The sequence below is a fragment of the Caretta caretta genome, chromosome 6 (assembly GCF_965140235.1).
Source record: "Caretta caretta isolate rCarCar2 chromosome 6, rCarCar1.hap1, whole genome shotgun sequence".
In the NCBI taxonomy this organism is placed as follows: Eukaryota; Metazoa; Chordata; order Testudines; family Cheloniidae; genus Caretta; species Caretta caretta.
Genome location: NC_134211.1, coordinates 18,711,487 through 18,738,993, shown reverse-complemented (window position 1 = coordinate 18,738,993; position 27,507 = coordinate 18,711,487). Strand labels below are relative to the sequence as shown.

The 27,507-nt window shown below is 42.2% G+C and overlaps 1 protein-coding gene across 2 annotated transcripts in view; it reads left to right on the top strand.

Annotated features, from left to right (window-relative positions):
- The window catches only part of LRP5 (LDL receptor related protein 5), a 250,104-nt gene that overhangs the window by 207,537 nt on the left and 15,060 nt on the right, over positions 1-27,507 (top strand). For both annotated transcript variants that reach the window (XM_048852536.2, XM_048852537.2), the window contains exons 14-19: positions 4,314-4,525; positions 6,045-6,235; positions 14,123-14,332; positions 17,988-18,113; positions 23,788-24,024; positions 24,678-24,788. In XM_048852536.2, coding sequence (XP_048708493.1) covers positions 4,314-4,525; positions 6,045-6,235; positions 14,123-14,332; positions 17,988-18,113; positions 23,788-24,024; positions 24,678-24,788 — 1,087 coding nt within the window. The remainder of the gene's footprint in view (positions 1-4,313; positions 4,526-6,044; positions 6,236-14,122; positions 14,333-17,987; positions 18,114-23,787; positions 24,025-24,677; positions 24,789-27,507) is intronic.

The following is a 27,507-nucleotide window of genomic DNA, read 5'->3' as shown; positions in this document are numbered from 1 at the left end:
TGTAGACGGTAAAAAGGTGGTGGGAGCACAACTTGTAAACAAACGGCACCAGTGGCTACTGAACGCCAGCGTCTCCGAGTGACTTCGTCAGCACAGCAGGGGGAGGAGCAAAAAGGGCCCTGCAGCACCCTGCTACATCTTTATTTCCCTTTTTATATACAACAGTCAAATTGGAAAAATAGAATAGAATACCAGGGTTGGAAGGGATCTCAGGAGGTCATCTAGCCCACAACCCCCTGCTCAGAGCAGGACCAATCCCCCGTTTTTGCCCCAGATCCCGAAATGGCCCCCTCAAGGATTGAACTCACAACCCTGGGTTTAACAGGCCAATGCTCAAACCACTGAGCAACCCCCCAAATACTCAAGTGCGTTGCTGAATAAGGATGGGCTTGAGCACATGCTTAAGTGCTTTGCTCATTCAGGGCTTTAATTCTTACTCCATTTGCTTGCATAATGAGGATAAAGTGTTGCTACTCAGAGACAATGTCAGTAGTTACACAGCTGTCAAGTTTTGAGTATTTAACAGATTCCTAAAACATATAATTAAAATAATTCACAATGAAATTAATTTTGAGGTAGACTAGTTATAACTTCCATTGCTCTTTGCCTCCTGTAACCTCCACGGCATGATTTAAAATGGAGCTGACACTGCCTGTCTATATGTGGGATTTCAACTATCCCCATATTGACTGGATACATATCACCTCAGGACAGGATGCAGAGAGGAAGTTTTAAATGACTGCTTCTTGGAGCAGCTAGTCCAGGAACCCACCAGAGGGATTGGCAATTCTTGATTTAGTCCTAAGTGGAGCACAGAATCATGTCCAAGAGGTGAATATAGCTGGACTGCTTGGTAATAGTGACCATAGTATTATTAAATTCAACAACCCTGTGGTGGGGAAAACACCACAGCGGCTCAACACTGTAGCATTTAATTTCAGAAAGGGGAACTACACAAAAATGAGGAGGTTAGTTAAACAGAAATTAAAAGGTACAGCACCAAAAGTAAAACCCCTACAAACTCCATGGAAACTTTTTAAAGACACCATAATAGAGGTTCAACTTAAATGTATACCCCAAATTAAAAAGCATAGCAAGAGAACCAAAAAAGAGCTACCGTGGCTAAATAACAAAGTAAAAGAAGCAGTGAGAGGCAAAAAGGCATCCTTTAAAAAGTAGAAGTTAAATCGTAGTGAGGAAAATAGAACTGAGCATAAACTCTGGCAAATGAAGTGTAAAAATATAATTAGGAAGGCCAAAAAAGAAGAATTTGAAATACAGCTAGCCAAAGACTCAAAAAGTAATAGCAAAAAAAAAATTTTTAAGTATATCAGAAGCAGGAAGCCTGCTAAATAACCAGTGGGGCCACTGGACAATCGAGATGCTAAAGGATCACTCAAGGACGATAAGGCCATTGCAGAGAAACTAAATGAATCCTTTGCATCGGTCTTCACTGTTGAGGATGTGAGGGAGATTCCCAAACTTGAGCCATTCTTTTTAGGTTACAGATCTGAGGAACTGTCCCAGATTGAGGTGTCATTAGAGGAGGTTTGGGAGCAAATTGATAAACTAAACAGTAATAAGTCACCAGGACCAGATGGTATTCACCCAAGAGTTCTGAAGGCACTTAAATGTGAAATAGCAGGACTACTAACTGTAGTCTGTAACCTATCATTTAAATCAGCTTCTGCACCAAATGACTGGAGGATAGCTAATGTGACTCCAATTTTTTAAAAGGGCTCCAGAGGTGATCCCGGCAATTATAGGCCTGTAAGCCTGACTTCAGTCCTGGGCAAACTGGTTGAAACTATACTAAAGAACAATATTGTCAGACATATAGATGAACATAATTTGTTGAGGAAGAGTCAACATGGTTTTAGTAGAGGGAAATCATGCCTCACCAATCTACTAGAATTCTTTGAGGGGGTCAATAAGCATGTGGACAAAGGAGATCCAATGGATATAGTGTATTTAGATTTTCAGAAAGCCTTTGACAAGGTCCCTCACCAAAGGCTCTTAAGCAAAGTAAACAGTCATGGGATAAGAGGGAAGGTTCTTTCATAGATTGGTAACGGGTTAAAAGATAGGAAACAAAGGGTAGGAATAAATGGTCAGTTTTTGGAATGGAGAGAGGTAATAGTGGTGTGCCCCAGGGGTCTGTACTGGGACCAGTCCAATGTAACATGTTCATAAATGATCTGGAAAAGGGGATAAACAGTGAGGTGGCAAAATTTGCAGATACAAAACTACTCAAGATAGTTAAGTCCCAGGCAGACTGCGAAGAGCTACAGAAGGATCTCTCAGACCTGGGTGACTGGGCAACAAAATGGCAGATGAAATTCAATGTTCATAAATGCAAAGTAATGCACATTGGAAAACATAATCCCAACTATACATATAAAATGATGGTGTCTAAACTAGTGATTACCACTCAAGAAAGAGATCTTGGAGTCATTGTCGATAGTTCTCTGAAAACATCCACTCAATGTGCAGCGGCAGTCAAAAAAGCAAACAGAATGTTGGGAATCCTTAAGAAAGGGATAGATAATAAAACAGAAAATATCATATTGCCTCTATATAAATCCATGGTACGCCCACATCTTGAATACTGCATGCAGATGTGGTCACCCCATCTCAAAAAAGATATACTGGACTTGGAAAAGGTTCAGAAAAAGGCAACAAAAATGATTAGGGGTACGGAATGGCTTCCGTATGAGGAGAGATTAATAAGAAGGGGACTTTTCAGCTTGGAAAAGAAACTACTAAGGGGGGATATGATAGAGGTCTATAAAATCATGACTGGTGTGGAGAAAGTAAATAAGGAAGTGTTATTTACTCCTTCTCATAACACAAGAACTACAGGCCACCAAATGAAATTAATAGGCAGCAGGTTTAAAAACAAAAGGAAGTATTTTTTTCACACAACGCACTGTCAACCTGTGGAACTCCTTGCCAGAGTATGTTGTGAAGGCCAAGACTACAACAGGGTTCAAAAAAGAACTAGATAAACTCATGGAGGATAGGTCCATCAATAGCTACTAGCCAGAATGGGCAGGGATGGTGTCCCTAGCCTCTGTTTGCCAGAACCTGGGAATTGGCGACAGGGGGTGGATCACTTGATGATTACTTGTTCTGTTCATTCCCTCTGGGGCACCTGGCATTGGCCACTGTCAGAAGACAGGATACTGGGCTAGATGGAACTGTGGTGTGACCGAGTATGGCCATTCTTATGTTCTTATCTCTCTCTTGCTTTCAGAGAACCCATTGTAAATTACTCATGTCCTCCAAACAAGAAAGAAAATTTACATTCTAAGCTATTCTGATTGATGCCCTTGATTTGGGCGTGGGTTGTGTGTCAAACTGAATTACTAGCTGGGGGCGGAGGAGTTTTGAGGAAGTGCTGAACACGCTGTTTGGGTGATACTTGGTGTTAATTGTTGGAGTGTGGCTTCCCTTTGGTGGGACTTGCCAGGTGCAAATTGCATTGGAGATTAATTTGCTGTGTTTTTTCTCTTGTATTGCACTGATTAAAGGGTGTTAAGGTCTTTGAAGCAGCAGCAGCTCCTCTGGAAATTTGGCTTCCTAGTTTACAACTTTCTTTAATTTTGTTTTGCTGAATTTTGCTATTTCATGTTCCATGAATTTTGCTAATTAGTATTTTGTACAGATATTGGATATTATTTTTCCATTTCTGGGTAACACTTTTCTTGGCTAAGGAAAAGAATTTTAAAAAAATTTATATTTCATTACATGCTGTCAAGATGAAAATGTATATATACATAAAAATAATTTGTTAGCTTCTCTTTAAACACATCTCAGATTATTAAAACCAAATTGTAAAAATGCAGTGTATTTTTTTTGCAAATCCTGCTGTTTCTTTTTTCTATTAACTCAGTTTGGGCTGTGAATAAAGCTCTGCCTGTTTAAATATATAACAGTCTTTGGATCTGGATCATCTTGTCTTTAAGTCATCTAGTCCATCCCCTGCTAAAACAAGGTTGTTCCCTATGCAACATTCACCATTGTTCTATTCAGGCTAATTTTGATTAATTCCAGTGATGGGGGCTCCATAATTTCTTTTTGGAGACTTTACATAATGATGAGTTTTTGTCCAGATATGGTCCCTAATCCAGAGCACATTTTTTTCTCTCCGTTTCATGCTATTTCTTCTAGTTTTTCCTCCTTAAATAATTTCCTTCCTGATTGTTTAAGATATTTGTAGATGATCAAATCACCCCGTAATGAAAATGACATGTTTTCACAGTTCTTGTCTTAAAGGGTCGTCTTTTTCTGTTGTTCTTGTTGTCCCGTAGCCTTTCACTGTGATGAGCACTCCAAACCAAAACCAAAATCCAGAGAAGCAGCCGCATGACTTGAGTATTGATACTTACAGCCATACCTTGTACTGGACCTGCGAGGCCACAAATTCAATCAGTGTTCACAGACTTAATGGAGAACCAATTGGAACGGTGTTAAAAGGAGATCATGACAAGCCAAGAGCCATAGTAGTCAATGCAGAGCGAGGGTGAGTCTTTTTCCATGCTTTGAGATTGAGTGAATAGTGCATATGTGTATCCATAGTATTGTGTGTGTGTGTGTGTATGCACACACATAGTGTGTTTATTCATTTAAGGCCAGATCCTCAGTCGCTTTGAATCAGCAGAGCCCTGTTGATTTTACACCAGCTGAACATCTGGACTATAATGTTTAGGTTTTCAGGAAATAGCGTGTTCAGAAATAATTCAGGTTTCAGAGTAGCAGCCCTGTTAGTCTGTATTTGCAAGAAGAAAAGGAGTACTTGTGGCACCTTAGAGACTAACCAATTTATTTGAGCATAAGCTTTCCTGAGCTACAGCTCACTTCATCAGACGTAGCTCATGAAAGCTTATGCTCAAATAAATTTGTTAGTCTCTAAGGTGCCACAAGTCCTCCTGTTCTTTTTGAGAAATAATTCAGTCCTCTGTCATGTGAAAACATCACAGTAACAGCTTGTGCAATCAGATCAAAGCAGATGTATTCCTTTACATTTTGAACCTGTATATTTTAAGGCCAGTTCTTCCTGAAGAATGTTTTACAATTATATTTTTAAAATTCTTGATATAAATTTAAAACAGGAGGATGTGCTAGATAGATTTTCCACAAGCATCTGAAATAAAAGGAATTGTTTTTTTGCATAGCAGTTTTGGTTATATTCAGGGTATCATTCACTTTGGGCTTGACGTCGGTGAAGAATGAGCCCTTTTACCATTCTCTTTAATAAGTTAAATACCCAACTTCCTGACTACTATTAAAAGTGCTTAAGAATCATATGTCTCACAGATGTTGAGTGACAATATTCCATATCCATGTAGATACAGCGGTTCTGAGAAAATCTGTGGAACATTTTCAGGGTTGTTAACTTACTGTTCAGCTTGGGTATGATTATATACAGTCCTTAGTATCTATAAACCATTTTAGAGGCTAGTGTGGGGGAGGGGATTAGAGATAGGTAAGGCGTCAGTTTTATTGGAACCAATTCACAAGGACATATTTCATAGTTAGAAAGGGAAATCTTTAGTGTGTGCTTTTGGAATTAAAATGGGAATTTGCTTTTCCAGGATGATTCCTGAAACACGCTAACTCGCTAGCCTTCACCTTTCCATCCATGCTTCCAAACCATTTTAAAAAAAAATCCAAATTTGAGTTTTTAAAAAAGTCTTAAGGATTAAGGAACAGTGAATATGGCGGCCACCAGGAGACCTGAATTGAGTAGTGACTCCTGACCTGTGCACTGAACTGCTTAGAATAGTGCCATTCTTAGCAGTGTTTCCTCTTCCTCTGGGAGCATCAATCTTGTTAATCTTATTGGGATTTTTTTCACACAGTGGAAGGGGAGGAGCCTTAGAGAAGACAGGATTTTTCGTGAGCATTGCTAAGAACTAAGCTTGGGGAGGAGGTGCTCAATAGCACTCGTTAGGTTTAAAAGAAACTATGATACGACTATAATTAAACTCCTACCCCCAAAAGTCTTGGTTTAAGAGACTGGTATCTGTATTTGTTATCAGGTACATGTACTTCACCAACATGCAAGAGCGAGCCCCGAAGATAGAGCGTGCAGCCCTGGACGGCACGGAGCGAGAAGTGCTCTTTAGTACCGGTCTGATCCGGCCTGTTGCGCTGGTAATTGACAACAAGCTTGGGAAACTCTTCTGGGTGGACGCAGATCTCAAACGCATTGAAAGCTGTGATTTGTCAGGTACGCGGTAGCTAAGCACACTGAGCATTGGGCATTTATAGTGTGTATAGTCCTTCTCTGACACAGACCCCAAGGGCTTCTTCTAACTCTAACAATGCCTATTTTGTGCAGGCAGTGAAGAAATGATTAGTCACGGACTCTCTCCTTTGCAGCACATACATGGACAGAGCTTGTTAAACTTCTTAAAGGACAATAGCACCATACCTGAGTGTTCTGGTTTTTTCAATCATTGTAGTTACACCTGGCTTTTAAATGCCAAAGGCTGGTCAATGGCAGTGCAGACAATGGCAGGTAACTGTAGTAGGAGTAACTTAAAAGGGCATTGCCAAGACCAAGATAGTCATTTAATTCATGCACACATGCACTCTTCCCACACACCAAAAACTTTAATCCTTCTGAAGCGAGTGACAATTTAGCGTGTCTGGAATACTGATTTAGCATAGCATAATGTGAAGTCATCACATTTCCTGCTATAGTAATGCTACTTCACATCTGTAATTATAATGCTACTAGTTGGCTTTTATATGTGGCTTTATCTGTAGATCTCAGTGCTTTACAAAAGTGTATAAGCGTTATGGGCCCCCATTGTACAGCTGAGGACATTGAGGAATAGAGAAGTTAGGCTACTTGGTCAACGTCACTCGGCGAGTCAATAGCGGAACCAGTACTAGTATTCATGTTTGCTACTTTCCAGTTCAGTGTCAATCACTTCTGATCCTCTGTGGATTAGAGGAAGCAGCATATGGAGGAGTCAGGAGAGCAACAAGTTTGAGACTAAGGAGCTAGAGGCAAAGTCACCAATAGGAGGCAGGATCCAAGTCAAGGTTCAGAGAGTAGAGTGCACAGGGCACAGTAGGAGGAAAGTAATAGAAATGTGGGAATGGTTGGGCAATAGAACACACCAGGATTGGAAGAGAAGGGTTGGGAAGGTGAGACACAGAAAGTAGGACACTTCAGAACTGGAAGAGAAACCAGAAGTCAGGAGAGCATTTAGTTAACCTGTGGAAAGAGTAGCGCTGCTCGGGGATGAGAATGCATAGAGAGGGTGGGGTACGCCAGTAGTGAAAGAAGATAGGGTCGTGTAGCAGAACACACAAGCATAGGGATCAAAGTAGGGACTGACTGTTACTCTTGTTTGCACAGGGCGTAGCACAATTGGGTCCCACTCTTGGCTGGTCTTCGGCCCTACTGTAATAAAGTGGGGCGGGGAAGAGAGAGAGGGAGTGTCAGAGATGCACCAAAGAAGCATGAGAAAAATCAGTTGAAGATAGAGCTGTAGGGGAATGCACCTGGGAGGAGGGCAGTGAACAGATCTATGTTGGTATTGCCTCTAAAGAGAAAGCTAAAAAGCAGTGCCAGCTACACCCAATAAAGAGGGAAAGGAGACCCAGTCAATTAGCACTTGCTTATATTTGTAGCGTTCAAGAAACCTAGCCATGACTTCAGTTTCTACTTCAAGGCTAATACCCGTAAAATCCTCTCTGTGCAAAAGAATTGGGCCTTGTTGTTTTTATATATGTGAAATATTCACGAAAATACCAAGACTTAGAATGTTTGCAGTGTTGAGTTGAAGCTAGTTGACAGATGGGTTGTCTTTTTGGCTTGTAAGCTCTTTAAGGTAGGGACTGTGTACATTCAGCACCTAGCACGTTGGGGCTGGGAGGTGCTACTGTAATACAAATAATAAATTATAATTTGGGCTTCCGATTTCAGGTTTTAACTGGTAAACACCAATAAAACACTCCGAATATTTTTTAAAAAACTGTTTATCCAATAAACACTGGAAAAACTTTGTAAATGGTTAATCGGTTTGTGTTGACTTCCCCTCTTTCCCAGTGCAGTTTGTTTATGTAATTGATGTCTCTCCTCCCTGGCTTGTATTCTACAGGCTTCTGTGCATTATCGCTCCATCTAGACTATGGGAAGGAGGTTTCTAAAGTGTACCAATGTGTTGAGAATTAATTGGTCCATATAAACCCTGCTGGTGCGCACTCAAGTATCCCTTGTGTGCTTTAATGTAATGCTGTTTGAACCAGTACTAGGTGCATATGCAAAGAGAGAGCCCTCAAAGCCCCCATTTTTTTGACATCTACATGGAACTCAAAAATTGCTAAACAAATAAAACCTGTTTTTCAGGGTTTATTAATTTCATTTTTCAGAAGCCCTAATTATAATGCACTGTCAGTTTCTCAGGGAAGCAATCTGTTAATTTTTTTTTCTTTTCTTTTTTTGTTTGCTAAGTGATATGTATATAAGAAGTGACTTAGGACTCAGGTGATACTAGGTGAATGATGACCAGTATTCAATAGTCATAGTTTTGGCAGGGGATAGCACATTGTGGCTTCCATTGTAGCTGGTCTGTGTTCCCCTAAAGGACTTCCTCCTAACTCTACAGATGTAGCACCTTAAATTAGGTGGATCATGTTACAAGAAAAACTAAACTTCCTCTGCTTAGTCTTGAATCGGTGCTTATAACATATATTTATTTGATGAACATAAAGGGGAAGCAGCTAGAAAATAAGCTGCTATAGAGAAGATGAAAGGGGAAAACTGTAGGGATAAAAGAAAATCTGTAACGTTGATTAACCAGAGGGTATGCCTCTCATAGCCAGAGAGATACAGGTATGTTTGATCCAGCTGAGCTCACTGTAATTTGATCCATTGAGCTGTTGATTTTTGAAAAGTTAACAGCACATCTTTGCGTTTAAAAATGCTTTGTATTTTCATATTGCAAGCCTTGAAGAGAATCGACAGCCAAAAGGACCTTGGCTTGAATGAGACCATAAGAAATAAATTGTGCATTGGGCAGAACACATTAAAACAAGAACACATACACAGAAGGATTTTAATGTAAACTGAGGTGGTCATGAAAAATCAGATCAAAAGGTTGTGTTGTATATTTTTATTCTGATTAGGCAGTGCTAGGCATCCTTTCCCTCTTGCAGAATTAAGAAGATGACACATTTTTTTTGAAACTTGCACCAAATCCAGATATTTTACAGCACCATGTTGAAAGTGGCAGAACAGCAACTAAGCTGTCCAATGTTTAACTTTCAGGGAAGGTGTTACATGGTCTTGTCTGTAGGACTTTCATTTTCATAACCAAGGGTTTAGCCCTGTGCCCTGCCTCTGACCACCCCCACCCCCTCCAGGTTTGAGTTATTGCTGCTTTTTGGAATCTCATCAGGCTTTGCAAACAACTTCAGTTTGCCACCAGTTGGGTAATATAATTTGTTTATTTCATTTTTAAATAGCTGAAAGAGTTTGAAAATTTTTATTTGAGGTCAGAACAAATACTTTGTGTTCGATGGAAATGTAAATAGGGGAATTATTTGTCCTTCAAGCTTTTCATAATGTTGTTTTTTTCCATTTGAATTCTAATTTCCACCTTCAAAAGATTACACATTTATTTCATACTGGAAATCAGTGTTTAATCACTAAGGAAATTAGATACTACTTTTACTTGTAACACGTTTTTCATTATCATTTTTATTACTTAACCAGAAGGAGAATGCTACTGAGAAACTATTCTTTGTTTATTCATTATTTTTTTTCCTAAACTACAATACAGAGGTGCCCACGATCCAGTGCTCTCAGCACCCTTAGGCACTCTTTTAAAAAATCACTGATGACTCTCTGGAGCTGTAAATGACCCATGATCAAATAACCCTAGTGACAATATAACTGTAACACACATGGAGTAAGAATCCTCCCATGGTGAGGGCAGTAGCCTGGGACTTGGGAGACCCAGAATCAGTTCCCTGCTTGGCCATGGACTTCCTGTGTAACGTTGGGTATGCCCCTTAGTCTCTCTGTGCCTCAGTTCTCCATCTATAAAATGAGGACAATAGTACTTCCCTATCTCACAGACGTATTTGTGAGCATCAACACGTTAAGACTGTGAGGTCCTCAGATACCACAAGGACGGGGGGGTCAAAGGAGTACCATATATAGACTCATTAGTCATCTTCCACACACAATCCACAAAACAGTTCTGTCTCACCAAGGAAGTGAAAATATTGGTCTTCCAGTGCTCCTGCAAGCTACCAAACTCAGGCTGTCTCAGACCTGGGTCCAGGAAACCATTTTAAAAAGCTACACAGCCCCTAGCTGAGAACACCCTGCCAGCAGCCCCACTGGGACTTCCTCTCAGGTGCCTCTGCAGTAAGTCGCTGGGAGAGAGGCAGCCTCTTACTGGTTTGTGAAAGGGGGAGATGCAGTTGATTATGTGAAACCTGCACCATTTCAGGACAGGAAGCATCAACTTTATTTTTAATTTTAAATGAATTTGGCCAGTTTTTAATGTTTTTAAATATAAAATTGTTGATGGAATAAAAAGGCTCCTTCAGTTTATTCCTGCTTCTGTTAAGAAATGGGTCCATCTGGGTTTTTATAATGTAGCCCAATAGCATGGTCTCTCAGCACAATTGAACCTCAATCTGCTGGCTCAGCACCCAGGGCCCAGTTCTGCAAGGTGCCGAGAGGCGCTGAGAACTCCAGTCCCATTGACTCCAATGTGAGTTAAGGGTGTTCCACATCTTGCAGGATCAGGGTCCCAGCACTTAGTCCCCCAGGCTGCAGGTCCAGCACCTTCTTCCCATCAGTTTTTTTTATTCTTTTGCATTTCTAAATCACTCAAATCTGCATGTTTTGTGGGGGGTGGAAGCCTCAGAAGTAATGACCAGCCTTCGGAGCCTGAGCCAATCCCCAATGTAATCAATGGAGAGGCTACTGTATGCACTGAGGCCCGCAGCTCTCTGTGGATCACCAGCTGTTGGTCCATGGACCATGGTTTTGGAATCTGTTTTACTGTATGCTCTCAGTTCTCTGCTCACCACTGTGATCTGTACTCCTGGTACTACAGCATTACAGGAGGTCCCCTTCCCCCACACCCCATTTTCAGTGGCCCAGGATGAAGGGAAGCAGTCAACATCAGACAAGGACTTGAATGCATTTCTTCCATAAACCTTACTAGCACTAGTTATTTCCCACTGGAGAGGGCTAGTATTGCCTAAATGTGTGAGAGAATTAATTTTAGAATTAATCAGGAAATTCTCGGCCTCCATATATTTTTTCCTTTAATTTAAAATAATCTGCGTGTACTGCAGTGCTCCTTTTAGCAGTATAGTAAGAGTCTTTGTACGCTGTGATCTTTTGAACAAATTTAATAGCAACTGTAATTGAAAGAAATGTTTTATTTGCCTGCATGGCTGAGCTCTTAAGTAATTTTTTCAGCAAATTAGTTGACTCTAGTGCTGATTAATGTTTTTATTATCTTATTTTGTGGGCATTAAAAAAAAAGTTTAAATGCCAGAGAGGAAAAGAGCAAGTTAGTCACAATTATCATTATTCCATAATTAAATCTTAGAACAGAGATACCACTAACTCACATCGTCCGGTACATTTTTCATTTCTTTTGGAATACATCTGGTACACATAGGCAGAAACTGCCTGCATAGAATCATAGAATATCAGGGTTGGAAGGGACCTCAGGAGGTCATCTAGTCCAACCCCCTGCTCAAAGCAGGACCAATCCCCAATTAAATAAAGTTGTTTCTCTGATGTAAGAGAATGATTCAAGGCTGTCATTATGGAAAAGAACTACAAAAAAAAGTTACAACTTTTTAAGTACCTTTCACAAAAATGGTACAACAAACACTATCAGACTGCCAACAGTAAAGGTTAAAAGCAGCCACAAATTTTAACTCTTTTAAAATGTTAGCTTGAATAATAGGACTGATTATTTGATTTTGTTGTTGTTATTGTTTAGAGGTGAAACACCACTTTGATTTTTATCCCATTTCTTCCAAACGCTAAAGTTAGGCTTACTGAATGATTGGGCACGTGAAAGGAAGTTTGAAGGAAATGGTATGTGGAGGTAGGAAGTAGAATGTGGTCAGTTTTCAGATGCATCCGCATGGACATTGTTTAGTATACTACAGGATTTGTGCCCTTACCTCTCCTTTGCCGGTGTGTGCTGCATTCATTTAGTAGAAGGAGTACTGGTAGTAATAATAACTGGTATTCTAGCAGTAGGTAGAGGCCCAAACCAAGCCTGGGACAGTTTCCTGCAAATGTAGAGGGACTCTCCCTGCTCCATGGAGCATACAGTCTAAATGTAGACTGGGCTACAATACAAATTGCCACAGCATTCACACGCAATTGTAAATGATTGATTTAGCTGACATGACACTGACCACAGCAGACTAGTCAGTGCAGACCAGCACGAGTCGGTCAGCATGACGTCGATGAACCACAATTAAATCCTGCTGGGTTGAGGGTCAGTCACGGTGAGCTGACGTGATGCTTATCGTGGTATGGCCTGGCCTGGTCTGTTCTGTCAGTTAACTCAGTTCTTCTTAGTAACCATTTTCAAACACCGTAAAATGCTGTAGAGGTGACAACAGCTCTGCCTTAGATGCTACTTTATAAGGGTCAGGCGCTTGAAAAGTGAGCCTAGAATCTCTGTCCTGTGGAAATAAGATGTCTGAGATCGTTGTTGAAATATTGACACTGGTTTTGTATTATGAGTGTGTTCCCCCTCACCATCTTTGTCTCGTCCATTCTTTCCACACTGTCCCCTCATCTTTCTCCTTCCTGTCTTAGAGCCTGCTATTCTCTCCGTTCCGCCTCTCCCCACTTCCAAGCTCATCTATACTATCATGCCACATAATTGATCAGACTATCTCATCACTGCCTGTCGCTTTGCCACCTTCCTCCCAAAGCACTTTCATTTCATCTCCATTTTCAAGGGTCTGACTACAGCCTGAATAAACCATCTGTCTCATTTCCCCCTCAGTACCTCCCTCCCTCTGCTGCTGAGCCTGCCCTCTGCAGCAGGAGCTTTGATGCCCTGCATCTCAGCAACTGAGCTGGCTTTTGCCCTTTGCTGTTGGGCAGTTGATGGGTGGAGTGGGGGATCTGCTGCTGAAAACTGGAGTGCAGGGCAGAAAGCAGGAAATAGGAAGAGCTGCTGAATGTTGTGGGAAATCACTACTGGGGGAAAAAACAACAAACCCACCTTTCTCCACCTGCAGGCCCCTATGCTGTGCCCTACAGAGCTTCCAGCTTCTAGAGTAAATGAAGCAGGGATCTTACAAATAGCTTCATTCTCTCTGCAGTCCTGATTCATTCTCTGTGCCCAGAATAAGGCAGGGATCCTGTAGAAAAAAAAGAGCGTGATTATATAATTAAAGACTGTATCATAGTGTATATGCACCAGGAGGGTGAATAAAGATTACACAGGCAACCTAAAATTTGGCATTTTCTAACTTCTGAATGCTTAATTTTGCAACCTTAATGTGCTTAACAGAGTTGTTTTAATGTTGTGTGCATGTATGTACCTGTGTGTGTTATGTATGCATGTTTATGTATGTACATAACATTAAATGTATCTAGGATTTTTTATATACACCAGTCACTGTGACACCAATGAATTATCAGCTTTCTGTTTTAAAAGAGTAGCATCAGCACTTAATGTTCTATGCAGATTTTTATTGGAAAACTCAATAAGTACTATTTTAAAAAATTTGAATGCCTCTTTCAAGAAATATCTTCCATGAGACCTTAGTTTGTAGGGAAAAATTCTAACCTCTACTGCCCAGAGATGGTTCTCATTGGTAGTTCAGTATATGCATGTCTGAGAGTAGAGCTTGCCTGTCAATGCTTGAAAGTGAATAATTTTTTTTTAAATTGAGCCCATGGAAACATTTCCCATTGCACTGGATCAAAAAAAAGTGTTCAAAATTCATTCATGATAATAAGATTGTCTGGAGAATAAAGCGTGTTTTGGAAACAAGTACACTTTATTATAAAAGAGAAAAAAAAAGGTGAGACAAAAGTTTCTCTTTGCAAAACCTATATTTGCTTTAGCTTTGATTGTTACAGGAGCTAACCGTGTGACACTGGAGGACTCCAATATCCTGCAGCCAATGGGACTGACTGTGTTGGGGAATCACTTGTACTGGATTGACCGTCAGCAGCAGATGATTGAGAGAGTTGAGAAAACCAGTGGATACAAGAGGACTAGAATCCAAGGCCGAATTGCTCACTTGACAGGCATTCATGCAGTGGAAGAAGTTGATATGGATGAATTTTGTAAGTTTATTTCAGTGCCATGTATTCTTGATTGCTCTGGTGCTGATTTCTCTTAAGCTTCTGAATCAGACACCCAGTGTGTATCCTAGCATGTGAATTTCTGATTCCTCAGTTTCTGACTTGTTGTGAGTTTTTGTGTTCATTTTAAACAGAATGTAGCAGGGTTTTTTAGTAAGCACTGTTTGAAACCAGGGAGTTTTTTTGCCAATGAAAAATGGTACATATAATTTTGGCTATTTATGTAACACCCAAAAATACACCAGGCGTCCTACAGACTTATAAGCAGAATCCTGCTCTAATGACAATTTGTACACAAAATACAGGCATAGGGCTTGATTGTGAGGGGTGCTGAACACTCTCGCCTCAACCCAGCTAAGCGCTTAAGCATGTGACCAGCCCCATTGACTTCAAATAAGTTCTTAGCTGGATTGCAGCCAGTCCAGCGTGCTCAGCACCTTGCAGGATGGACCTCCCAGAAGAGAAGGTAATGCAAACCTCTTTTCCCATTCCTGTCCTGAATAATCTCTGCACAGAAAGATGGCTATTTGATGTCGTAGTAGTTAGCAATCTATTCAGCATGTACATGCATAATACAAAATTTGCTCCTGAAGCGGCTTAGAAAATAAAAACAAAGAAAAACTAGATGTCAGCTGTTTGATGAGGAGAGAGGTTAATTACACTAGCCTTTCACCACTGCAAACCTGTGATCAAACGTGGTTTACTGTGTGCCATAAGGGAGTTATTCCACATAGTATTAGGGGAATCAGCTATAAGAAAAAGAGCTGAGCCTGACCTCTGTGTTTCTAAACCAGTGAGGCATCAAGGAGCGAGGGGGGCTTTTGTTGAACTGCAAAGCGTGGAAGGGGGCTCCTTTTAAAATAGTTTGCTGAAATACATCTCCACTGATCCTGGGGGGAGAGAAGTAAGGGAGGAGAAGCTATGTATTGCTTGCCCTGCCTCCCCTACCTTAGAAACAACAGTGGACAAACATAGTGAAGTAGCAGGCATGCCAGTTTGAAACACTGTTGCAACAAAAGGAACAGTGAAAACTGGCTAGGACTGTCTGTTTCACTTTGCTTCTCCTAGAGAGCAGTGCTAGCGGTCAGACATAATCTGGGAGAAGGGAGAGATCCAGAAAGAAGAGGAAAGAGAAAAAATATGGGGGAGACGCACCCTTCGTTAATTTTAGGATGTGCGCATTAACCTTCCAAGTGATCACCTAATCGTAGGCTTGTCCTTCCCTTTTCATCTACCTCCGGGGGGGTGTTGGTTTCTGTGCCTGTTTGTTTTTTGTTGTCTTCATTTAGACTGCAAGATCTTCAGCGCAGGGATTCTGTCTTTGTTGTTGTAACGCAGTGTGCATGTTGAGGTTATTATGTAAGTAATAGTAATGAGGCCAAGACTTGACCAAGCAGAGCAAGGAGCTGCACCAGTGGGTTAGTGGAAACATACCATAATCTGGTTCCACATTTGGTTTCTTTCTCTGGGAACCAGCAGATGTTAGAACTGTAGAGACACTGAGCCCCTGGGGATGGTGGTAATGGGTCCCTTCTGGCTGACTGACAGAGAAGTGCTGATGAGATACAGGAGGCCTTCTGTCAAACTCCACATCTGGAAGAAGGATGGTGCAGGGCCTTTGAGGAGAGAGGAAGATGTTAACTGGGGGATCGAGGAGGGGAAGGATCCGAGAAAACCTCCCACAAAGAGGAAGAGAATTAAAAAAGAGAGAGAGAGAGAAAAGATTGTGGAAAGATGCAGAGAATGAAAGAGACAGAACGGTAGAATAAGGGAGTGTAAAGGAGTGGTGGGGAAAGGAAAAATATGCCCAATACAAAAGGGGCTAGAGAAGGAGACCTGAAGGTAGAGGGTGATTGTGTGTGTGTGTGTGTGTGTTTAATTTTAGGATATCATGTCTGTTTCTTTTATCTACTCATCTAATAAACTGTGATTGATAACTTCTCTGGAGGTTGAAAGACACATGGAAAGAAAATGTCCTGATATTTTCAAATCTCTCTTTCCATCCACCCCATTACCCCTACTGTTTGAAAAAGCCATTAACTAGAATAGCAGGAGGCGGCTGCATTGGCAGACCTGTGTAGGGGGAAACCTGTGTAATGTTTGCTTGCACTCTTGTTAATCTTTGATTTATAAGCACTGAAACTCTCAAATTTTGAAAATAAGAGTGTAGGAATCATTCATTGTGTAAAAAAAAAGGGGGGGGATTGAAGCCATTTTAGTACACTTTTTCTAGAATTTTGCAAAAGATTAACCCCTTTTCTTTCACAATATGTAATATTGACCATTCTTAGCCTTTTCTCTAGCATCTCCTTGCTCCACTCCCAGTGTCTCTCAAAGGTACCATTACTTTACTGCTGCAAAGGGATTTTATTTTTTAATTTAAGCACAATTCAGAGAATTGGGAAATGATTTTTACATGCTAAATCATGAATGGTTAAAAAAAAGGGGGGGGGCGAAGTGCTTTATTTTCTTTATGGCAAGGATCCTGCTTTCTACTTTGAGTCACACTTGAAAAGAATCGCCCTTCAGGGCTGAAATCTGAAACTTGTCCTTTAAAGGTGAATCTCTGTTGCAACAGAACAATTTTTAAAAAATTGTTTTTCTTTTGCTCTTCCAACAGTCCACGCTGCGTGCAGTGGCATCTTAAGACTATATATAAAAATAATATGTTTGTTAAAAGTGAAGGCAGATTTCTGGGCTAAATGCCTGATTAATGAGTCTGAGCAGATGGAGAGCACATTTGGCACAGAAATAATTAGCTATTTTTATATGGATCTGCCCCCCCCCCCCCCCGTAAAAATCTTAGAACTTACTAGTACTGTATCCAAGAATGCATCATTCTGTGACAACAAATATGGGCTCCACTTCAACAAGACATCTCAGCATGTGCTTAAATGTAGGCACATACAGGAAGTGATGTAATCCAGTGGATTGGGCATTAGACTAGGACTCAAGAGACCTGCATTCTATTCCCAGTTCTGCCATCTGTCTGCTGTGGGACCTTGGACAAGTAACTTTACCTCTCTTTCTCCTCCCACCCTTTGTCTGTCTTGTCTATTTAGGTTGCCCATTTGAGGAGCTATTAAGTGCTTAGCACTTTTGAGAATCAGGCTACTTACCTAAATGCCTAAATCTGGGTTTAGAAGCCTAACTGTACCTACTGTTTCTTTTTTAAATCTTGGCCCACATATGTTGTTTTGTGTGTGTACATATGTGTACTTCAGTTTTGTAAATAATTTTGGGGTCCTTCAAGATGAAGTGTACTGAAGAGGCCTTTTGTTTGGTTTAAACAAAAGTATCCCGTCTCTTTTTGACGTCCAGTTCGCAGATGAAATGCAGATGAAGTATACTCATTCTTTAAGTGTAGTCTTTACAAGAAGCTTCTACTAGTTTCTTTGCATCTGAGTTTCTAAATATTTAAAGGATTTCTGAGAAGTCCGTATACCTTGGTGTTCAGGAGCAATATCCCTAGAGAGACTATAAATCAGGTTTTGAGTAGTGACCTGGGAAGTCATGCATTTACTGTGTTCGTGTCCAGTGAAAGTTGGTAGTTCTTACAGAAACCAGCTTTGCACTAGCTGAACATCCTGATTTATTAACAGTGTACAGTATTCCATTCCATGTGTTGTTTATACAGCTGCACATCCATGTTCCCGTGACAATGGTGGCTGTTCACACATCTGCATTGCTAAAGGAGATGGAACCCCAAGATGCTCATGCCCAGATCACCTTGTACTTTTACAGAACCTCTTAACATGTGGAGGTAAGTGAATTAATTTAACAGGGCTTTTTATATAGGGCACACATATCCATAAAGACTCTCAGAGCTTCTGGGGTCAAGAAGCTGCATAGTCAGATTTCCTCCTCTCCTCCCAATGTGTGGTCACAAATTCCACTGTGATAAACTTTAACCCAGTCATGTCACTTGCACTTTCTTTAATGTATGTAGGGTCTGACTAAAGATATCTACATGTTTCTGTAGGAAACATGAGCTAAGATTCAGTGCTGGGATGCAAACACACAGTTCCCCTGGAAGTAACTGGTGCATCCATGGTCAAAACTTGGCCCTTACTCCATAAGGTTTGGTGTTTAGATCTTTGAATCTATGTCTCTGTCTTCATTGCCCGCAAAGTGCCCCTCTGGGCCTCGGAAGATTTAGCACATGTATTGATACTTACTGAAGTTTGTCTGGTGTGACTGATTTGATTGTTGTGCTGTAAACGTGCTTGGTAGAGTGTGACCATGTTGCATTAGGCTGTTATAATGTGGCACAGGACAGTGCTGACACGTCATAAGGCCATATGCGACGTTTCGCAAACCCGGAAATTAGTGTCAGAGCATGACTTTGATGTACTCCGTTGCTAATAAAATCAAGACAATTCTGGCGATCCCAAGATGGGTAGTGGCCCTGTTCATTATAGTAGCTCTCTTAATCCCCCACTTTATGCTTTCCTGCTTCTTTCGCAATCCCAGGAGTTTTCACTATTTGTAGCACTGCACTTGCTGGGGGAATTAAAAAAACAAACAAACTCATTTCTTCTGGGAGGTCTCATATCTTCAGTATTTTAGCTTTATCGCTGCACTCAAGCTTTTTGAAAAAATATATTCATTTCTCTCTAGATTTCATGTGCTGGCTGAACTCTCACCTCCCCAGGGGAAGTCATTTCCATTGTAAACTGTTTTCTTTCCCATGACCACAACACACTATGTGGTTTCAGAGTAGTAGTGGTTACTTCTGGAGGCCAAAAAATAAATAAATCAGTCTACTCGTATTTCTCAATCTGCTGCTCCTGCAAGACATTGCCAGTGAGAGATTTCTTACCTCCCACTGTTTCATTATCTTCTGCTATAAATCTAACAAATTTAGGGCCTCCCTTTTGGTCTTCGTTCATTTTTATACTAAGCTTATCCAGAGCCTGCTAAGACTTTCTGACGCATCCTGTCTGCAGCATTAGCAGCCCTGAGCCAGTGTCTTTCAGTAGCCTGAAAATGCGTTGCAGAGTGTCTGCCCCCAGATGCTTTAACCAGTTTTAGGACCAAATTTGTATTTGCTTGATGCAAGAGGGTGCAATATTAAATTCAGCTCAGTGGCTGAATTCATCTTCCAGGGAAGAGCTGGTCATTCTCATTTTCTGCATTGCCTGGAAATGTTCTGTCTGAATAGGAAATCCAGATTAGTTTTCATTCCTGAGTTTTCCCAGTTATTTGTGTAGGTGACATATTAGTTTATTCAGAGCTGTTAATTGATTGGTTACCGTTGAGTTACTCAGTATTGCCAGCTCCAAGCAATCAAAAATCACAACTGGTTTAAAAATCATGAGATTAAAAATAATAAACATTGGGTTCTTGTTGTTTGCCTTTTGGGTTTTTAACTGCTGAAATACACTTGGGTCACTTTTTCAAGCTTTTCTCCACAGCCAAGAGGGCTAGAAACTTTATTTTCTATGAAAGATCAGATTTCTCATGTAGTCGCATAACTCTGGGAGATGGGGCTTTAAGAAAAACGCAAAAGCACCTATTGATGATGATTTCTCCCATTGTCACCAAGAGGGAGATTTTGCTTATGCTGGCTGTTGAAAGAGAATTCTGTATTGCAAGGTGGCCATGCTGGGCCTTTCTGTATTATGCAGCCTTTGGTACACAATAAGTTCAGTAACATTGTCACCACGGAGCTATTGTATGAATACATTGTTGCTGTTGACTACATCTTCCTCCTGGAAGATCAGTATGAGAGTTCTAACAACATTTCATTGATTTTCAGATACTACCACTTAACATAAGACTGTGCCTTATATATTTACTATAACAAATGTGTAATGTAGTAATCTGTTGTAGTTCTTTAATACAGCTGATTTACATGTTCTAGGGAAGTAGTGGTACCTAGTGGGTAGGTCCTGGACTGGGACTCAGGAAATCTAGGTAGTTCTTTGAGTGCTTGGTCATGTCCATTCCATTGTAGAGGAGTGTGCTCACCACATGCACCAGTGCGGGAAGTTTTTCCCGCAGTGGTATCCGTAGGGGACCACCTCTAGTGCGGCGCATGTATGCACCAGTGTAAGGGGCGCTGCCGGTTCCCACCTCCCTCAGTTCCTTCTTCCTGCCAGTGATGGTGCTGCAATGTCTCCTTGCCTTGGGCGTCCCCTCCAGATGTGGCTGGCATCAGTCTATTCCCCAGCCAGACATCACCTAGACATGGTCATCATGATCCCGCCGCAGGTACTTACCTCCCTGCAGTGGTGGTCCAACCCGATTCTGGTGTTGGAAGGTGTGCTGTTCGCGAGCCTGTGACCCATGGTCTCCCTGATTTCAGATGCATCCGACCTTGGCTGCGGAGTGCATCTCAGTACACTGCGGATTTGGGTTATGGTCATGGGAGGAACTCGCATTATATATAAACATCAGAGCCATCCTTCTGGCTTGCGGTGTCTTCCTTCCCCAACTGTCTGGTCAGGTAGTGCAGATGTTGACGGATAATATGGCCTCCATGTTCTATGTCAACAGGCCTGGGGCAGCTCATTCACGGCTCTGTGCCAGAAGGCCCTCTTTCTGTGGGACTTCTGCATTCAGCATGTGATCCACCTGGAAGCCTCGCACCTCCCCGGCGTCCAGAACATGCTGGCAAATCACCTCAGCAGGTCCTTTGTCTCTCACCATGAGTGGTCCCTTTACTTGGAGGTCGTCAGAATGCTATTCCAGAAGTGGAGAACTCCCCGAGTGGACCTGTTCGCCACCAGACAGGACAGAAAGTGTCATCAGTTTTGCTCTCTCCAGAGCCTCGGCAGAGGCTCACTTTCCGATGCCTTTCTCCTGTCGTGGTCAGGAGACCTGATGTATGCCTTCCCGCCAATTTCTCTCATCAGCAAAGTCCTCTCAGAAATCAAGGGGGACAAGGCATGAGACATTATGATTGCCCGAGCATGGCCTCACCAGCATTGGTTTAGCATGCACATGGACCTGGCCACAGCAGCCCTGTGGCGACTTCCCAGCCGCCCGGACCTTCTCTCTCAGGAGCACTGTTGGCTCTTGCACCTGAACCTCACCTCTCTCCACCTCACAGCTTGGATCCTGTGTCACTGAATCCAGAGGAACAAGCTTGCTCTAGTCAGGTACAGCAGGCTCTCTTGGAGAGCAGAAAGCCCCAACCACCGCAACTTACCTGGCAAAATGGAAGTGTTTCTCCTGCTGGGCATCAGAGCAGAATAGCTCCCTGACCCAGTCATCTCTGCAGTCCAGCCTGGATTACCTGCTTCACTTAAAGCACCAGGGCCTCGCCCTCTCTTAGATCAAGGTGCACCTGGCAGCCATATTGGCCTTCCATCATCTCATCCAGGGTAGATTGGTATTCTCACAAGAGATGTCGATCAGGTTCCTGAAAGGCATTGAAAGACTCTTTCTGCCAATCCAGGACCTGGTTCCCCAATAGGACCTCAACCTGGTCCTTCCCAGGCTCACGGGTCCACCCTTTGAGCCTACAGCTTCTTGTTCCCTTTTCCACTTGTCGTGGAAGGTTGCATTCCTTGTAGCTATTACCTCAGTGAGATGGGTCTCCAAGATTAAAGCCCTCACTTTGGAGCTCCCATACACGGTATTCTACAAGGACAAGGTCCAGCTGCAGCCCCATCCATTCTTCCTGCCAAAGGTGGTGTCACACTTCCGTGTCAGCCAGGATATCTTCCTCCTGGTGTTCTGTCCAAACCTCCCATGACCAATGAGAAGAGGCGTGCACACTCTGTCAGGCATGCCCTGGCTTTCTACCTGGAGTGCACCAAGCCCTTCCGCAGAGCCACCCAGCAAGTTATCGCGATCGCTGACAGGATGAAGGGCCTTCTGGTGTCCTCTCAAAGGATTTCGAATTGGATCACCACCTGCGTCCGTACTGGTTACGAGTTGGCGCAGGCTGTGCCCCCATCAGTAGTGAAGGCTCACTCGACAAGGGCACAGGTGTCTTCAGTTGCCTTCCTGGTGCATGTCCCTATCCAGGACATTTGCAGGGCCGCGACGTGGGCTTCAGTACACACGTTCACAACGCACTAGGCCATCACTCAGCAGGCCAGAGATGACCGTGGCTTTGGCAGAGCTGTGTTGAAATCGACACATCCATGAACTCCTTACCCTCCTCTGGTGGTACTGCTGGGGAGTCATCTACCATGGAATGGACGTGAGCAAGCACTAAAAGAAGAAAAGACGGTTACCTTTTGTAAATGTTGTTTTTCGAGATGTGTTGCTCATGTCCATCCCATGACCCGCCCTCCTTCCCCTCTGTCTAGCAAGAAGGAATTTGAGGGAGGGGGGAGCCGACGGCACCCCTTATTCCGCGGCATACGTGCGCCACTCCAGAGTGCGCCAGAGCTGGTCCTAAATGGATGCCACTGAAGGAAAAGCTTTCAGCACTGGTGCATGTGGTGAGCACACACACCTACAATGGAATGGACATGAGCAACACATCTCGAAGAATGAAAATACTGTTACCTTTCGTAACTGTTAATCTCCAGCTCTGCCACTGACCTGCTGGGTGACCTTGAGCAAGTCACGCCATCTCTCTGTGCCTCAGTTTCCCCTTCTGTAAAATGGGGATAATGATATTGGCCGCCTCGGTAAAGCATTTGAGATCTAAAGTTGAAAAGTACTATATGAGAGCTAATTATTATTATTCAAAAGGGAGTGGCTTTGCTGTTCTGTTGTAATATATGTTTAAGTGCCTTTGGCAGCTGTTTCTTAACCCAGTCACTGATGATTAATGCAATGCTGCTGGATGGGGCAGCAGTGGGGGAGATTGCTCCCAGGGCCTCTGGATGAGAGAGCATGAGCCTCTAGTGCCCAAGCCAAAGAAACACCAGATTCCTTAGCTTAAACTGTTGTAGCAGACTCAAACATCTGTACATGGACTAGCCACTAGACAAGGACAGAGAGACATATTGAGTAAGCATGGGTTACATTTGGTTTAGGTAAACTAGTGACTGGTTCATCCAGAATGCCAGTTTTGTTATAAAAATTATACTAAACCATGATCAGAAATACCCTAGGATAATGTAATTTAGGGATTAGAGGTGAGTAAAGCTAGCAGTTTGTGCTTTGCAAGTGGAAACTGATATTTTGTGAGTATTCATTTATATGAAATCCATGTGAAAATCTCTTTGAAAAAGAAGTTGCTAACACAAAGTTACTTATTCAGAGTTCCCTGCCACCAGTCCAGTTCTCAGACAACTAGACCATGCCTCTTCTGGCAGCATACACAGTTTTTTGTTACAAATTGGGAAACATTTATTCCCTGGGCAAAACTGTAAATTATTTCTTGATGAAAACTTGCCATTTTCACAGAGGAATTTCAGCATGGACATAACAAGTTTTCCATCTGTGAAAAGTCTTTCACTTTTTTATATATAATCTTTTTATCAGGACTAAAATGAGTGAGTATGTATGGTTTTTCTTGTCTCCAGAACCTCCAACTTGTTCCCCAGACCAGTTTACCTGTGCGACTGGGGAGATAGACTGTATCCCAATGGCATGGCGATGCGATGGATTTCCAGAATGTGATGATCAGAGTGATGAAGATAGCTGTCCTATATGCTCAGCAGCCCAGTTTCAGTGTGAGAAAGGACAATGTATTGATGCCCGCTTGCGGTGTAATGGAGAAATTGACTGCCAAGATAAATCCGATGAAGCAGACTGCAATAGTAAGATTAATGTCCTGAGTGCCTGGCTTTAAAGACCATTATTTAAAGACCTTCCTTTTTACTCTGAAACCAAAAACACAAAAATACGTTGATTCTGCCTTTCTCTCCCTCTTCATCTCTCCCCACCCCCTCTTCTATGCTCAACATATACATATATATATTTCCATAACTGCATAGTTACCTGATCAGCTACTTGTAAGCCTTAGGGAAAATAAATACAGTCTATGTTTAAAATCCAGAGCAAACATAGGAAACAAACGCACAGGGCTAATTTGACTAAAGACCTTGGATTGTCAGGAGCTGAAATAGATTTCCTCTCCATTCTGTTGCCTTAATGGCATATTCTGTTTTGTGGGGGGAATTTTTTTCAAGTTAATCAACACTTGTGTACTTCAGCTGTGTAATTGCTCGTACGTGCCAGAATTACACACTGTCTAAACTGTGTGTGTCTTGCTGACCATTTTTCTCCTAAGTACTAGACAGTGATGCAGAGATTCAGTTCCCAGGTGGATAAAGTGTAGTGTACACAGCAAGTGCTGTATGTGTTACGTCTGGGTTTCGTAAAATGTTCAGTTACTTCACAGAGCAGGTTATAATTTGATTTAGATTAAGATTTTGTGTGCTAACTAAATGGTTATTTTTTCCCCATTCAGCAATCTGTCTCCCAAATCAGTTTCGATGTGCCAGTGGCCAGTGCATCCTCATAAAACAGCAGTGTGACTCCTTTCCAGATTGCATCGATGGTTCCGATGAACTTATGTGTGGTGAGAGGTCTTTCTTTGGGATTAAAGCTGTCTGCATGCATGCAGGCATTACATTGAAGTGTGTGTATATAGACTGTTACTTCTATGGCTGGCCCTGAGTCTAGGGGGATAGACCAGCTCTAGCTTGCTGCTAAACTCAGTCCTGCTCTTTCTAAGTTCCTGTCTACACTGTAACAACAGCCCTGTTGGTGGCCTGATTACAACTCACTGGTAGCCTTGGAATTCATAGGGCTGCTGCACAGTTCAGGAACACTGTTAAAACAAAGCTTAGCCCCATCTACATTACAAGATCCAAGCTTTAATTGTCTCAAGAGATGACTATGTTGTGACCCAGCAAGGTACAGTGAAGATAGGACAAGAGAGCATAGGAGAGACCTTGATTTCCTGGCTGAAATGTAATCGGAAGTTCTTATGACCAGAGCTGTTTGTGAGTTATGGCTGAGCCTATGATGACTACTCCATTTTGCCCTTAGTTGTAATTGGCCCATTATTTTGTCAAATGCTTTGAGAAGCATGGAAGGCATAATGCAAATTCCATTCTGTTCTGCCCAAAACTGCCCCCCCTTTTCCCATCCCACCCCCACCTTCCATGCCTGGGCATATACAGCTCATGAAACTTTTGAATAGCTGGGAGGAGTAAGGACAGCCACTTTCAGCTACAAAGGGGGCTGTTTTAATTGAACGGTTGCAGCTCCTCGTTCTGAAGTGCTGCTGTGGGATAGAAGCAGGAATGCCGCTCTTCTGGGAATCTCATATGAACAAACAAAATCAGTCACCAAGTTTATATAGAGAATGCTACAGAGCATCTAAGAATGTCAATCTTATGGGGCTGGCTAATTGCCAGGTATTTAATATGTTGGGGATCAGCAAGTTTCTCAAGTGTGAGAGGGAGCTGATAAGGAGTGTTGTGCTGGGTGGGGGAGGAGTGATTGGGAGAAGGAGCCAGGTTGGGGTACCTCACTCCTTCCTCCCCTAGCCTGCATTATCCTACACATCCCATCCCTTTCTGGTTGGTTCCTGACCCACCCTTCGTCATGCTGGGAACCAGCAGTGGGAGGCATGTTTCATTAGCAACCAGGACTAAGAGGTGAGGGCTAGTAGCATGTTGAACAGGTCAGAGTAGGGGGCAGCATTGGAAGGATGAGCTGGGCTTATGAGGCTTTCGACCCATATGGGAGGGCGCTCTTCAAAAGCACAGTAGGGGATGGGGCAAGCGAAGGCTGGGAATGTAGGAGAAGCCTCATTAGCGGAGAAAAGAAAGTGGGAGCAGGAAATGTGGTTGGCATAGGAGAGGAGAAGAGCAATAGAAGATGAATTCATTTGCAAACTCATACCCTGGAAACCTCAGGGTGAATATTCTCCAGTTCCCCCATTGTCCCTTCTACTCTAGCCTACTTAACCTTCTTGCAGCCCTCACCCAATTTCTCCTTCTAAATAATAGTAAAAAGATTTTTTGTGCATTTGACAGCATCTTATGTATAGCCAGTTTTCTTTTTTTTCTGCACCCTGGTCCAGCAATTAAATCTGCACAGCCACAGTTGGTCTCCATGCAAGTGCAAGGATGCATACACAAGGCCCTGATCCTGCAATCAGATCCTCACTTAGTTTCTTGCTTGATGAAAAATGTCCATCGGGGGAAACCAAAAAAAAAAAAAAATCTTCTAAAAATTCAGGACTTAGTGTTCAAAGGATGCTTTCATCGAAACTGGATTTTTTTTTTAATTGGCCATTTTAAAACAAGTCCAGCTGAGTGTCCCTTTAAAATGATCATCGGATAGGTAGAATGGTTCAAACTCTAATACTGAAGGCTGGATCGATCCTCCGCTGGTGCACGTTGGGGATAACACCAATGTCTTCAGCGGCACTGCCTTGATTTGCACGAGCTTAGGGTCCGACCCAAACTTTGTGTATTTTTAATTTCTTTCAGAGGAACAGCCGTGTTAGTCTGTATTCGCAAAAAGAAAAGGAGTACTTGTGGCACCTTAGAGACTAACCAATTTATTTGAGCATGAGCTTTCGTGAGCTACAGCTCACTTCATCGAAAGCTCATGCTCAAATAAATTGGTTAGTCTCTAAGGTGCCACAAGTACTCCTTTTAATTTCTTTGATGCAGCCAAACACCATGGGGGGGCGGAGGAGAGTACACTTCCCTCACCTACTGCCTCTGCAGCAATGGTTACGCTAACGTGCTATTCCCTGAGCTGTGCTGACATCAGTCATTGACGGTGGAGCGTGAAAATCCTTTCATCATGACATGATGAGAGGATAATATAATCTGAAGTAGTTGTTAAATCAGAATAGCTGTGTTAGGCTCCGGTGCATTCAAAATGCAGGAAGGATTTTAAAAAAAATTGATTTGCCAAATGGAATAGGACAAATGATAAAGCAGCGCAAGAATTTTTATCAGATTGCTGAACGGGTTTGATTCAGCCTGTACTTGTTGGCACGCCATGCTAGCATTTCCCTCGTGGCCAAATAAGAGATTCTGCAGAATTTAAGATTTCATTTAATTAAAAAATACTTCAGAGTTGGCTGAGCAGATTCAACTCCTGATTACATCACCGCTGCAGATCTGGCCATAGGTCTTTGACTCAATGATGTGACCCAGTGCAGGATTCATTTAAGGAGAGATGTGGAGTGCCCCGCCATTGTCTCGAGAACACATTGTTAATTCTGAAAGTTAATGATACCGATTAATACATTTTAGTGTGTTGGCTAT